This window comes from Acipenser ruthenus, chromosome 3, assembly GCF_902713425.1.
Source record: "Acipenser ruthenus chromosome 3, fAciRut3.2 maternal haplotype, whole genome shotgun sequence".
Classification (NCBI taxonomy): Eukaryota; Metazoa; Chordata; class Actinopteri; order Acipenseriformes; family Acipenseridae; genus Acipenser; species Acipenser ruthenus.
Window position 1 is genome coordinate 54,171,369 of NC_081191.1, and position 14,348 is coordinate 54,185,716.

The window sequence follows — 14,348 nt, forward strand, 5'->3', positions numbered from 1 at the left end:
TACACAGGGCTTCCTTGAGGCTACTGAAGGCCTGTTCTGCCTTGTCATCCCACTTAACCATATTGGGTCCCTTGGCCCTAGTCATTTCAGTAAGTGGAGTTGCTATTGTGGCAAAATTTGGTATGAACCTGCGGTAATACCCTGTAATACCCAGGAATGCCCTCACCTGCTTCTTGTTGACAGGTTTGGGCCAACCCTTTATAGCTTCCACCTTTGTTATCAGGGGTCTGACTATTCCCCTCCCTACCTTATACCCCAGGTATTTGGCCTCTTCTAGACCTATACTGCTTTTGGTTGGGTTAACTGTCAGCCCGGCCTTTTTAATGGCGTCAAGTACGGCCTGGACTCGAGGCAAGTGTGACTCCCAGTCCGGACTGTGAATTACCACGTCGTCCAGGTAGGCTGCCGCATATGCCCGATGGGACCGCAATATCCGGTCCATAAGTCGTTGAAAGGTGGCCGGGGCGCCATGTAGGCCAAATGGTAATACAGTATATTGGAACAGCCCGTCAGGGGTCGCAAAAGCTGTTCTTTCTTTAGCTCTAGTAGTTAGGGGGACTTGCCAATATCCTTTTGTAAGGTCAAGGGTGGTGATGTAACGGGCTTTCCCTATCTGATCTAATAGTTCATCTACTCTTGGCATAGGGTAAGCATCAAACTTTGAGATCTCATTTAATTTCCTGAAATCGTTACAGAACCGCCACGAGCCATCCGGTTTGGGAACCAAAACTATAGGGCTTGACCACTCACTGGTGGACTCCTCAATAACCCCTAATTCCAACATTTTCTTTACTTCTGCCCTTATGGCTTCCCTACGAGCTTCGGGGACCCGATACGGTCTCATATTCACTTTCTTCCCTGGTGTCGTGATAATGTCATGCGCTACCACCTGTGTCCTACCTGGTATCCCTGAAAACACCCTCTTATTTTTTCCCACAAAACCTTTCACCTCGTGTGCCTGTTCTGGGGAAAGTGTAGGTGCTATGTTGATTTCAGGTGTTCCTACCGGTGGGATGGGATACGTTTCGATCGCCATCAAAACATCTCTGTCTCTCCAAGCTTTTAATAAGTTGACATGATATATCTGTTCAAGCCGCCTTCGGCCTGGCTGTCGGACTTTATAGTTCACTTCCCCTACCCTTTCTATCACCTCATATGGTCCCTTCCATGTGGCTAGCAATTTACACTCAACAGTCGGGACTAAAACCAACACCCGATCCCCGGGTTGAAACACCCGTAGTGTGGCCTGTCGGTTATAGGTAAAACGCTGGTGCTCCTGTGCCTGTCTCAAGTGTTCTCTCACGATTGGGGTGACGGCTGCTATCCTATCATGCATGTTAGTGATGTGCTCGATCACACTATGATAGGGTGTGGACTCATGTTCCCAGGTTTCCCGTGCTATGTCTAATATCCCCCGTGGGTGCCTCCCGTACACTAGCTCAAAGGGTGAAAATCCCAGTGATGACTGTGGAACCTCACGTATGGCAAACATCAAATATGGTAACATGAAGTCCCAATTCTTCCCATCCTTATCAATCACCTTACGTAGCATAGATTTCAAGGTTCTGTTAAATCTCTCCACTAGGCCATCTGTCTGTGGATGATGCACTGAAGTACGTAGCTGTTTTATGTTAAGGAGCTTACAAAGGTCCGCCATAACCCGTGACATAAATGGGGTGCCCTGGTCTGTAAGGATTTCTTTTGGGATGCCCACCCGACTAAACATGAGCATAAGCTCCTTTGCTATGCCTTTAGAGGCCATGGTACGCAACGGGATGGCTTCAGGGTATCGAGTGGCATAATCCAAAATAACCAGAATGTACTGGTGCCCTCTGGAGGATTTCGGTAATGGTCCCACTAAATCCATTGCTATCCGGTCAAATGGTGTTTCTATTATGGGAAGAGGAACTAGGGGACTACGAAATGCCGGTTTAGGGGCAGTCTGTTGGCATTCTGGGCATGAATTACAGTGCTGGGACACATCTCCATAAACACCTGGCCACAAAAACCTTCTTAATACTCTCTCCCGAGTTTTTTCCATCCCCAGGTGACCCCCTAATATATGTCCATGGGCCAAATCAAGTACTGTCTTTTTGAAACCAGCAGGTACCAGCAATTGTTCAATTATTTCTAATCCTATTTTATCCACTCTATACAACAAATTATTCTTCATCATAAAGTAGGGATAACTGGTAGGCATGTTTTCTGTATGTATGGGGGTCCCATTAATTACCTTCACATTTTCTTTTGCATGATATAGGTTAAGATCCTGTGCTTGCGCCGTCCCAAAGTTAATGGACGATACTTCCAAGTCAGGAAAATCAATGTCCTCAACTACTGGGTGGACTGACAAGGGGTTAATGCCTTCCCTACTAGTGCTGGTACTGGGTTCTTCCTGATTGACACCCGTACCTGGGTCACTACTGGTACTAGGCCCAGGGGCGTTAAGCTCCTCCTTATCATTATTGTCTCCTACTAAAACCTTTACACGTGGCTCATCAAAGTCCACACCATTTTTTCCCTTAGGTTGTGGGATTGAGGCTGCCTGCTTTTGGCTCTGAGGGTTAAAACCTCCCTCTAGAATTGTGGTGGGCGGTTCCAATGTGCCCTTGTTTGGCCCCAATTTTGTGAAATTAGGAAAATATCGCCCCAGTATTACATCATATGGCATGGAGGGTACAACGCCAACCTGATAATCAAGAGACCCTGCATCTGTCTGAATATGTACTAATGCGGTGGGGTATTGGCGTGTGTCACCATGTATACATGTAATACTGACACCCTGATCTTTATCCAATTTTTGGGTCTGCACCACATTTTCGGCAACCAGTGTAATCATGCTTCCGGAATCGAGCAAAGCTGTCACCTCTCTCCCATCAACCTTCACAGTACACATATGTTCATGATTGGGATTTTTTCTCTCAGAAACAGCAGTTACAACAGGACAGGAATACAAGACAGTGTCTGCTTCATTCTCATTACCCATATTGCATTGCATGGGCTCTTCTTTAAGAGGACAGTGTGCAGCAATATGTCCAACTTTGTTACAATTATAACAAATAGTAGGTCGGGGCCATGACCCTCTATACACCGGCCCTTTACTGTCAACTTTTGCCAGTGTCCTTGTTTCTACCCCCAAGTCTTGTACTGTCTTTACAGCGCTCCGCTGTTCATCTTCCCCCAAGTTCCTAGGAACAGACTTACCCTGTCCGCTGGTTCGCCAGGGCCTGGGCAGACATCGCTGGTAGTGGTCTAGGACGACGGCCTCAACGATCTCAGCTGATGAGTGGGCCTCAGGCTGTAGCCATTTTCGAGCCAAATGGATGAGGTCAAACATCTGGGTTCTGGGGGGTTGTCCGGGTTGATAGGACCATTTATGGAACCGGTGAGCCCTCACTGCATTGGTCACTCCAAGCCGCAACATTATTTCTGTTTTCAGTTTGTCATAATTTTTTGAGTCTTCGACCTCCAGATCGAAGTAGGCTTTCTGTGCATCTCCGGCAAGATAAGGTGCGATGAACCCTGCCCATTGGTCTTTTGGCCACCCTTCTCTCTCAGCCGTTCTCTCAAACGTGGTGAGATACGCCTCTACGTCATCCTGCGGAGTCATCTTTTGCAGATAGTGGTTTGTGCGTATCTGTTGTGCTACAGGCTGGGGTTTTGGTCCAATCCTGGAGGCGAGCTCCTGGATGCTTGTTTTCAACTCTTTAGCTACTTTTTCTTGCTCCTCCCGCAGCAACTGGTTTGTGGTGTGCTGGATCTGTAGCGCCTCCTGATGCATCCGCATGGCATCTTGATGCGCCGTCTGCTGGACCCTGGTTGCCTCCTGCTGGGCTGTAACAGCTTGCATCAGTGCCTGTACAACTGCCTCCATTTTGCTTTCACAGTCTCAGTTGCTCTTTTCAATTTTGTATTTGTGTTGTCAAATGTAGTAGAGTGCCCGCATTCTCCACCAAATGTGACAAAGTTAGTCCTTCTTTGCGTACTTTGTTCACAAGTATGAGCGGGGACAACACAATAGACACAACAAGTGTAAGTTTATTTTAAACAGGATGTTACCTGCGTGTTTATTTTCAAGGGAAGTCCAATAATCAGAGTTGTAATGTTAATCCAGAGTGTGCCAACAATCAGGTAGTCATCCAAAATAGGGTCAAGAAAGCCAACAGGGTTATCCAAACAGTCCAGGGTCATACACAATATAGCAATCCAGAAATCAATAGAACACACAGAAATCTTCTCAACACACAGCACCAAACTCCTTCTACTCCCCTCTCGCTATGGTGCTGTCAGTTTGCTCCTTTTATAGGGCTGGTCATTACCCTTGATCACCTGCAGGTGTGCTGACATACCTTAATTACCTGGTAAGGATCCTGGGTAGTGTAGTTTGTGGTGGGCGACCATTTTGGAAACTGTAGTCCTATTGGGACCTCCATTTTGTGAACGGACAAAGTCCTAACAAAATCTCTGCCCTCACATATCTCCCATTCAGGACCATGCCCTGAGGTTTATCACAATATATACATTTTTTTAATTTTTTTTTTAATCTAATTTAAACTGAAAGTATATTCAAACATGAAAAAGCAATGCTCAACAATTATACTTTAGCCTCTCAGTTAAGCTGCCCTCTAGTATGCTGTTTTGATGATAACTCATGGTCTTTTTTGGTAGATGCTGCCGACACCTGCTAAGTTCCACTACATCTTCAACCTTCGTGACCTGAGCCGTATCTGGCAGGGAATCCTGTCTGTCACTGCAGAAGTCTGCCAGAACGCAGAGGTTCTGGTTGCTCTATTTAAACATGAGTGTTCCCGTGTCATTGCTGACAGGTTCACCAACCACAAGGACAAAGAGTGGTTTGAGCAAACCATGTTTAAGGTGAGTGAAATGTCTGTACAACCCATTCAACTCCTACCCCATGCAAAAAGTCATGAATAACTAGAGTAACTGTGCTTTGTAAAATCTGCCATTTTGAAACCTCTTGTTGAAATTTAATATTGTGGTTTACAACATAAATTACAATTCTTATTTATTTCAGGAAATGAGAATTGTCATGTATCCCAATAATCACAGGACAAAAGTGGGTTAAATGGTGTAAAAATTACATTGAAAGGTATACGTACAGCACAGAATAAGATATTAAATCATTGTATTTATTCTAAACACTGCATGCTTTTCAGTAAGGCCTGAAGTTAAGTGATGAAAAAAGTAACTTCTTTTAATACACCACGACTGAAATAATGAACATGGCCAGAGGTGTGATCTTCAGATTAGAAAGACAGACACCCACAGTTGACTGCATATGACGTTTTTGCCTTATGAATAAAGGCAGCCTGAAGGATGTAAGAAGCACAAACGCACGCAATTTTTTTTGTTAGTGCTTGGAATCATGATTGTGGGGTCATTTCCATTTCAAGTCATTTAAATATTAAGTGACCTTTGGGGTCCCAGAGACCCTTTTGAATTTGCTTCAGACCTGTTGGTAAATATAATTCGTTTTGAAATATGACCATTACATTTTTCTACCCAAGAGACAGCTGCTGTCTTTTTTCAAAATAATGCATTTTTCTAATACAGTGTATATGCAAGGGTAGCCTGTTCAGTGTTTAGAGCACTTTGCATGTTGCTAAAGTTGCCATTTGTCATGAATCATTGTGACAAGCAGGCTGTAGTGGTGACATCAGACCCAGAAGAAACACACAGTACTGCGAGGTGAAATGTGAATTGCGCTGTTGCGCAGTTTAATAAATGAACAAAATAAAGGTTTAAACAAAAACAGCACACGGCACTTGAGGCCAAAATAAAATAGACAAACAAAACGAACAGACACTAACAAACAGGGACGAACACTAAACACAAAACAAGTACGGTGCTGCTGCTTCCAGCACTCGTAGCAGTTGTTATTACTTATTATTATTATTGTTGTTTTTACCTCCTCATTCTCTCCCGTTCTTTCGCCCTGAACACACAACCCTGAGTGAGTGAAACATGCATCTATATATACTGTTGTGCTGGGATTCAATTACTAATTAATTATTCACTTGAATCCCAGCACGTGAACTAATTTGTGCAGTCCCAGTGCTCACATACTATTACATACTTTAAATGCACGTGAAGTGTTTGTGCAATCCCTGTGCCTAAATACAACTACATATTTTTAAATCACTCGTGCTACATAGACCCATTTATATCCCATGAAGCAATATCTATACACCAACATTAACACTCCACACGCAACACAGAACACACCAATACGCACAGGGGCGGGCAGTTGGCCACAATCATGTAAAGAATTTTACAGGTATTTGACTGTCCTGGTTCTACATTGCAGGTATACATCTATCTGTTTTAGTCTCTACATTCTTGTATCTTTTTTCTTGGTATAAAGTGAATTCATTAAGTATGCAAATTACCCATTTCCCCAGAGATACCTGTTGAGCATAATGTGATAAATACGGTGAAACAATGGGTCAAGTGACATTACTGGTGCCATATTTCACTATTTTTGTTAATAATTATGTTGGATTCCCTTCTCCATCCAGATTGCCAGTGAGGATCATGGGTCATCAATCATAGAGAGTGCACATAAAGAAGCCTATTTTGTTGACTTTTTAAGAGATGCCCCTGAAGCCACAGGTGAAGAGCCTGATGATGCTGAGCTGGATGCCCCTAAAATCTATGAGCCTATCCCCTCCTTTGAGAGCCTGTCAGAGCGTCTGGTGGTGTTCATGCAACAGTACAGTGAGGCTGTCAGAGGTACACCGATGGATCTGGTGTTTTTCAAGGTAACCGATATACTGTTTCTTTGGGAGTTTGTAGTGAGCCCATCTTAACCCCATGTGGCATTGAAGGTCCTATCCTAACCTCTAGACTGAACATTGTACCTAATGCCACCTGTTAGGAAGAGGTTATGAGCAATGTTCTTTTAAGTTGGAACGAGTACAGCCCTAATTTATCATCATATCATACACTGAAATACATGGCCTCCATCTGTAACTGTGACTAGATTATGAGACCTACCATGTAATGGCTGTAGCTGCCCTTTAGTATTTTTCTTCAGTATGGGGAATTGATCATGAGAATGTTAAACATTTTTTGTGGAGCAACTTCATTCACATTTCACCTAATTATATACCTGTAAGATCTTTCTCTGTCATTCACTACCTTACACCAATTAATAATATTAATACGTCATGTGAAGGGTGTCTCTTATTGTATAAGAGATGTCATCTTGCACAGTTTGAGGACCACAAAGCGAAGCTGGGAGGTTCTGGCTGCACAAACTGCGCGAGATGAGATGATGTCTCCTTATACAATAAGAGACACCCTTCACACAACGTATTAACTTATTATAAATCACACACATAAGGATTAGACACACAAATATCTTTACAGTGAAAATAACTTATTTTCGTTAAATATAACATTCTCTCCCCCGTCTAAAAATGGTTTGGTCCAGGATCGACCGTAACGTGACAAAACTATTTATTAAAAACAAATGTACATCCTGTAAAGCTTGCACCACTAGCTTTTAAGTGTCCCAGAGCGTCGTTAGTAACTGAAGACGTGAAACAGTTGCTCTGGTTTGGTGTCGGAAAGGTATTACTAGGCATCGCTGTCACAGCAGGGGGGACTTGTTCCTGAAGACTTGCGTGAAGAAATGTATTTATTTCCCTTTTTTGCATTCATCTGTGTTGTCAAGTAATGCTTGAGAAACTGAAATAATGTGTGAAATAGCAATGTTTTTGTTTCCTTTTCTACAAAAGAAAAACTGTTTCTCAAACTATACTTTATAGAGCAAATTAGTAGCTGTTTCACTCAAAGTTCTAGACGTATACAGTTTCTTCAGATCTGTTCTTGAAGTCGGCTTTTTATGATTACATAATTTAAACCACGACAAGCTGCATGTTTAGCTTGTAGATTTAGGTGTTTTTTTTTGGTTGTCACTCCCTCTAGTAAGCTAATGTCCTCAGGTTTTAGTGTTGGAAAACGACTATTACTATGCTAGATGGTTCGGATTTGATTAGTTGCTTTTCTATTTCTGCAATTTCTGTCATATTTTCTTCGGAAAAGCTACTGTCCAGTTTATCCAAATTAAAACAAAGGTCGAAGTCGAAGCTTTTTATTTTTAAAATACAAAGAATTATATGTATGGGATGACATTTATACACAAGTTAAGAGGTATAGGAATGTTTGGAAATGCTGCTCTGTGATTGACTGCTTTCTCACATGTGATTTATAATACTAATAATAATAACACTATGTAACACAATTTTTGTTCCTGGGTAGTAAGTGTTATTTCCTAATTGCTTATGCCTCAAAAGTATAGAAAATGGCTATTATTCCCCACAAACTTTGCTTTTGTGACCAGGACAGTGATATTTTGAAATTTACCTATTTCCAATGAGAAAACGGGCAAATTTGTTTCTTTTCGTTCACATAGTCAGAAAAAAACAACATATGAATCCAAATTAACATATATTTATACTAAAGTAATACAAAAATGACTACAAAAGATTTAGAAGAGAGTAGTTTTTCGAGATTTAAGATTATACTGTAAATCACTTTCACGAATCAGCCCCCAAATGTAGTCTCCCATCATGTTCTTGTTATACTGTCCTTGGTAGCGGCGTTCAAAGTCCAGTATATCCTGGTGGAAGCGCTCGCCTTGCTCCTCCGAGTACGCTCCCATGTTCTCCTTGAATTTATCAAGATGAGCATCAAGGATATGGACTTTGAGGGACATCCTACAGCCCATTGTGCCGTAGTTCTTCACCAGAGTCTCAACCAGCTCCACATAGTTTTCGGCCTTGTGATTGCCCAGGAAGCCCCGAACCACTGCGACAAAGTTGTTCCAAGCCGCTTTCTCCTTATTAGTGAGCTTCTTGGGGAATTCATTGCACTCCAGGATCTTCTTTATCTGTGGTCCGACGAAGACACCGGCTTTGACCTTTGCCTCAGACAGCTTAGGGAAGAAGTCTTGAAGGTACTTGAAGGCTGCCGACTCCTTATCTAGAGCTCTGACAAATTGTTTCATAAGGCCCAATTTGATGTGCAGTGGTGGCATCAGCACCTCCGGGGGTCCACCAGTGGCTCCCACTTGACGTTGTTCCTCCCCACAGAGAACTCGGTCCGCTTGGAAGGGTCCACTATGCAGAAGTAGCAGTTGCTTGAGTGGTCAGTGGGTTCCCGCCAAATTCTTGGGATAGCGAACTTCATGGCTCTCTTTTCCCCTCTGTACCATCCTACAAAAATACATTTATTTCACCCATGACTAATGTGTAAGAGATTCTCGCAACATTTTTCATATATGATATATTTTTTCAATAACACTGAAAATTGTAAAACATTTTAATTAAAAACTTTTACAATTTTAAAAATTAACAAATTTTATAATATAAAATTCCGAGCAACAATTGTCCATCTTACCTTCCAGAGTTTTTTTGCAGTGCTCGCAGGTGAAATGAGGTGCCCAGGGTTTGTCTTGATCCCCGACAGGCATGCCGAAATATGCCTTGTAGGCCTCACACATCTTAGCAGATGCTTCCACTGAGTACTTTTTCGCTCTTGTCTTGATAAATTGGCCGCAGACATAGCAAAATGCGTCTGCCGGATGCTTGCAGCCTCTTGATGCCATCTCAGAAAAATGCAGATATGTATCCACTTAGGCAGCTGGAACTAAACTGAACTGGTGGGCTTAAGGCCCCTGTATTCTACTACTATTTATATTACTGGAAAGTTCTAGAAAGTTCTAGAAGTTACTCCAAGTTTACTCAGCACTGAATCTATCTGGAATGTTCTGGAAAATAGGTAAATTTCAAAATATCACTGTCCTTGTCACAAAAGCAAAGTTTGTGGGGAATAATAGCCATTTCTATACTTTTGAGGCATAAGCAATTAGGAAATAACACTTACTAGCCAGGAACCAAAAAAAAAAAAGTTACACGGTGTAATACTAATAATATGAATACTACTACTAATAATAATACATCATGTTTGAATTGTGGCAGCATTAAACATATACAGTACTACACATCCCATACAAGGTGGTAATCTTGCAGACCACATTATCACAACCTTATGTCTGCATTAGGCTTATACCAGTGACAAATATCTACATGCTAGATAAACCTTAACTGTGCAACAGCCAATAGACAGTAATCCATATCATTACCATACAGTAACATCTATTTAAAAATCATAGAGTGGTTCTTGAGGAGTGGGGGTTGGGGGTGATTATATACCAATGTACTCACTCCGGTATTGTAACAGCCACCAATCATACTACTTATTATGTGGAGCAATATTAATTGGGATGGAATGAACACATCTTCAATATGTCAACTACATCCAAGAAAATAATGTTCTGTTTGCTTAATTGGTGACATTAACATTACATTTCTCTCAGGGCCCACTGTTGTGAATAATGTAATATCAAATAGCAACATAAATTCCTACAAAAACTGCTGTGTTTTGTCTTCAGAAGCAAGTAAAAGATGAATTTTGGTTTCTTGTGACCTTCTTAGATGTAGCCTCTGTTTAGAACAAATACTGTATGAGCGTACAGTAGTAACATCCTTTTAAACTGCATGTATATTCCCAGAAGAAGAAACAACCTGCCAGCCTGTAATATCTGGATTTTACAGTTTAATTCTGCCATTATACTCACTTTAACGTCTTCCCATAAATGTACTGTCTCCAGAAAGGTGGGAGTGCCTTTTATTCCTCAGCCTTCAACCGCACTTCTGTCTGCCCTGTATTCCACAGATAATACCCTTTCTAGCTTTGTTTTCTTTGTACTTATTTAATGTGGCTAGCTTGCCCTGTGATGTCTTTGGAGACCCCAGCAATGCTGTTAAATGTGAGGGACGGGGGTGGGGTAGACGAACAGAAGTGAACTGCCAGAAAGCCCTTGATGTTTTTACTTTTCACTCTCCATGTTTTCCAGAACTTGTGTTTTTGAGTCTGGTTTCTGTGATTTTTCATGGAATATCATTCGTTATCATTCGTTGTCATTCTCTAACCACACACCTCTACGTGGCATCTCTACCTACTGACTAATCACTCAAAATGCTCAACATCTCAGGGTATTCTGTTACCAAAGGCAATCTGAGCTCTTTTAGTCTTCTCTGCTCACATTGAGAACATAAACAAGTTAATTTACAGTACATTTATATAAAGCAACTTCCCCAGTCACTTAATCACGTGATATTTTTCATTAAGGCATATACCATGGTAGGCCTATATGTCAGTAAGGAATATGGCCTTCACTCTTCATGCCAGTATGATTTGCATATTGAAAATAGTTACAACCTTTTGAGGCATGAGTTCAAATCTGTTTCAGATTACAAATATCTAATCCCGAGCCCCCAGTGTGCATGGCTCCACAATAGAAACCAAACACACAATTCTCAGTTTAACAGTGGCAGGGGATTTTCAGGTCAGGAATGAGCTTTTTCCTTTCATGTACCTGCCACCACTGTGCAAGACTATAGTCAATTGTATTGTCCTTCACCTTTAATGAGCACCAGCATTTTAAATTCTTAAATAAATAAAAAAATATAAAATACCCAAAAAGAATAATTCTTTGTGCTCTGAACTATGCTGACATTCCCAATTCACAAACCAATTAAGAAAAAGATCATGGCAGCAGCAGTCAAGGTTGCAAGTTGGCTCAACCTTCACTAAATTATTCTACATTCTGCTTTGTTTGTGTAGGATGCAATGATTCATTTGGTGAAGATCTCCCGTGTCATTCGCACTCCACAAGGGAATGCTTTGCTTGTTGGAGTGGGCGGCTCTGGAAAGCAGAGTTTGACCAGACTAGCTTCCTTCATCGCTGGATATGAGAGTTTTCAAATAACACTAACACGGTAAAATCCTAAAATCTTTTCCTGCAGGGAAGATCATCATGCCTTCTCTGACACCATTGTGCAGGTGACTGTAGCTGAGATACAGAATAGCAGGAGATTTTGAAAGCAGATTTACTCCTTTACTCCTACAGTATTGTGTATCCATACCAGAACACCTGCAAGATGTGCAAAAGCTGAATCTTTGTGAAGTTCCCAGATTAGGATGCATCTTGCCATCCTCTGTAAAATACTAGATCTCTTGGTACCAGCAGCTTCAGCAGTTCAAATGCTTTCTAATGATGCTCCAGGTGGATTTGCATAACTTGTATCCATGGTAGCCATAAATATTTAAGTAGTAGTTGTTCTCTACTTTATGAACATAATACTTACTGAAAATATATTTTGACATATGCAAACTATATAAAAAGTAGATTGATGTTTGTAATTTGCCAATATATGTTTTTTTGTTTGTTTTTTTACTTGAGGTGCAGTCATGTACTGTACTATAAAATGCATTAAAGTTAATAGATGCCTGACATGGATACAAAACTAAACCTGCTTTAGAACAAACTAAAAAAACCTACAGGAATGTGATGCAATCGTTGCCTTAATGTATGTGTGGGGATTAAAATTATGACTATTGCAAGCATTAGATATTGCATCCCAGAATACTAGGTTTCACAAAATGGTCTGAGGTCCGTTTAGGTGCAACGAGTGTCAATATAACCCATACACAGACGCTCACTGTCCTATAACTCTATTATATACTTTATTATTAATACACAAGTTAAAAATCCAGCTATATATATATATATATATATATATATATATATATATATATATATTTTTTTTTTTTTAATCATTACCAACATTTATTATTAGTCCATTGCCATTTTCATTGAAAAGAGTTAAAAGTTGATGAAGGGAATACCGATAAGTGGCTGAGAGAGGTGGCTGATTATGATGTCATCGTTTTGAATTGACATTGCAGTTAAATGGCATTCCGAGAGGTGCCTCAGGTGTAATTTTTTAAATTGTGCTGATATGGAGAAAACAGCATGGTAAAAACTGAAAGTGGCCTGGTTGATGTCATGAATTGGGTTTCTCCATAATGTCTCGTGGAATACAGAAGGCGAAACATACGCCCTGATTAGCTGAAAGATCGTTTAATTAGAGATATGGTACAGGAGGGTTTATAGAATCATTGAAATCATTGGATAACTGCTAAAGACCAAGACATTACCTTTGGGATGTTAATTATATGAGCATGTCATCATCACTATAATACGGAGATCAAAATATTTTACTTGTAGAATGTACTGTTTTATTAATTCCACTCACAGGCACTGCAATAATTTCCATTTTCTATTTTTAGGACGTACAATACGAGCAATCTCATGGATGACCTGAAGCAGTTGTACCGCACAGCTGGCCAGAGGGGGAAAGGTATCACCTTCATCTTCACAGACAACGAGATCAAAGACGAGTCCTTCCTTGAGTACATGAACAATGTGCTGGCCTCTGGTGAGGTCTCTAACCTGTTTGCCAGAGACGAGGTTGATGAGATCACCCAGGACCTCATCTCTGTTATGAAGAAAGAATACCCGAGGCGACCGCCCACTGCTGAGAACCTCTATGACTACTTCCTGTCCCGCGTGCGCAGCAATCTCCATGTGGTTCTCTGCTTCTCCCCTGTGGGTGAGAAGTTCCGCAACCGTGCCCTCAAGTTTCCTGGCCTAATTTCTGGCTGTACAATGGACTGGTTCCAGCGCTGGCCAAGAGACGCCCTGGTGGCTGTGGCGCAGCACTTCCTGACCTCCTACAAGATTGAGTGCTCTGAGGAGGTAAAGCAGAATGTAGTGAGCACCATGGGCACGTTCCAGGATCTGGTGGCAGAAAAGTGTGTTGAATACTTCGAGCGTTTCCGTCGGCAGACATACGTCACCCCCAAATCTTACCTGTCCTTCATAGCTGGCTACAAAATCATCTATTCAGAGAAGATTGCCCACGTAGGAATGCTCTCTGAACGCATGAAGACAGGTATGAGTAATTCTGAAGTAACTTTAATTATGTTCTACCCTTATTCTGTGGAAACCTAGTAGTGATTTTTGTTAATGTTATATTTATATTTGTTATATTTTTTGTTGAAGGAATTAAGGGGAGGGTTTAAACTGAGGTAATAGTTTCTATAAACATTCTACATTGGACTGGAGTAGCACTATGTTTACTATTTTTCAGTAAATAAGCTTCTACTGTCTGAAGAATTGAGCATTATTTGGTAGACAACCATAGTGATTGTATATGTCAATGATGAACATTTTAGCCACATTTCCACTAGTCATTCTCTGGTATAGCTGAGTTGTAAGGTGGTAGTTAAGTATTTGTCAGTATTACAACAGTTAAACCTGAATTAGGTGGTAGTTGGATTTAAAACATTTTCTTTTTACTTTTTGTTTGTTTGTTATAATTTTGAATTATACTGTTGAAGACATAATTGCA

The 14,348-nt window shown here is 41.0% G+C and overlaps 1 protein-coding gene across 2 annotated transcripts in view; it reads left to right on the forward strand.

The window, feature by feature from the left end:
• dnah5l (dynein, axonemal, heavy chain 5 like) overlaps nt 1-14,348 on the forward strand; it is a 278,602-nt gene that overhangs the window by 163,602 nt on the left and 100,652 nt on the right. For both annotated transcript variants that reach the window (XM_033992608.3, XM_033992607.3), the window contains exons 54-57: nt 4,669-4,875; nt 6,540-6,782; nt 11,716-11,870; nt 13,225-13,889. In XM_033992608.3, the coding sequence (XP_033848499.1) occupies nt 4,669-4,875; nt 6,540-6,782; nt 11,716-11,870; nt 13,225-13,889 (1,270 nt within the window). The remainder of the gene's footprint in view (nt 1-4,668; nt 4,876-6,539; nt 6,783-11,715; nt 11,871-13,224; nt 13,890-14,348) is intronic.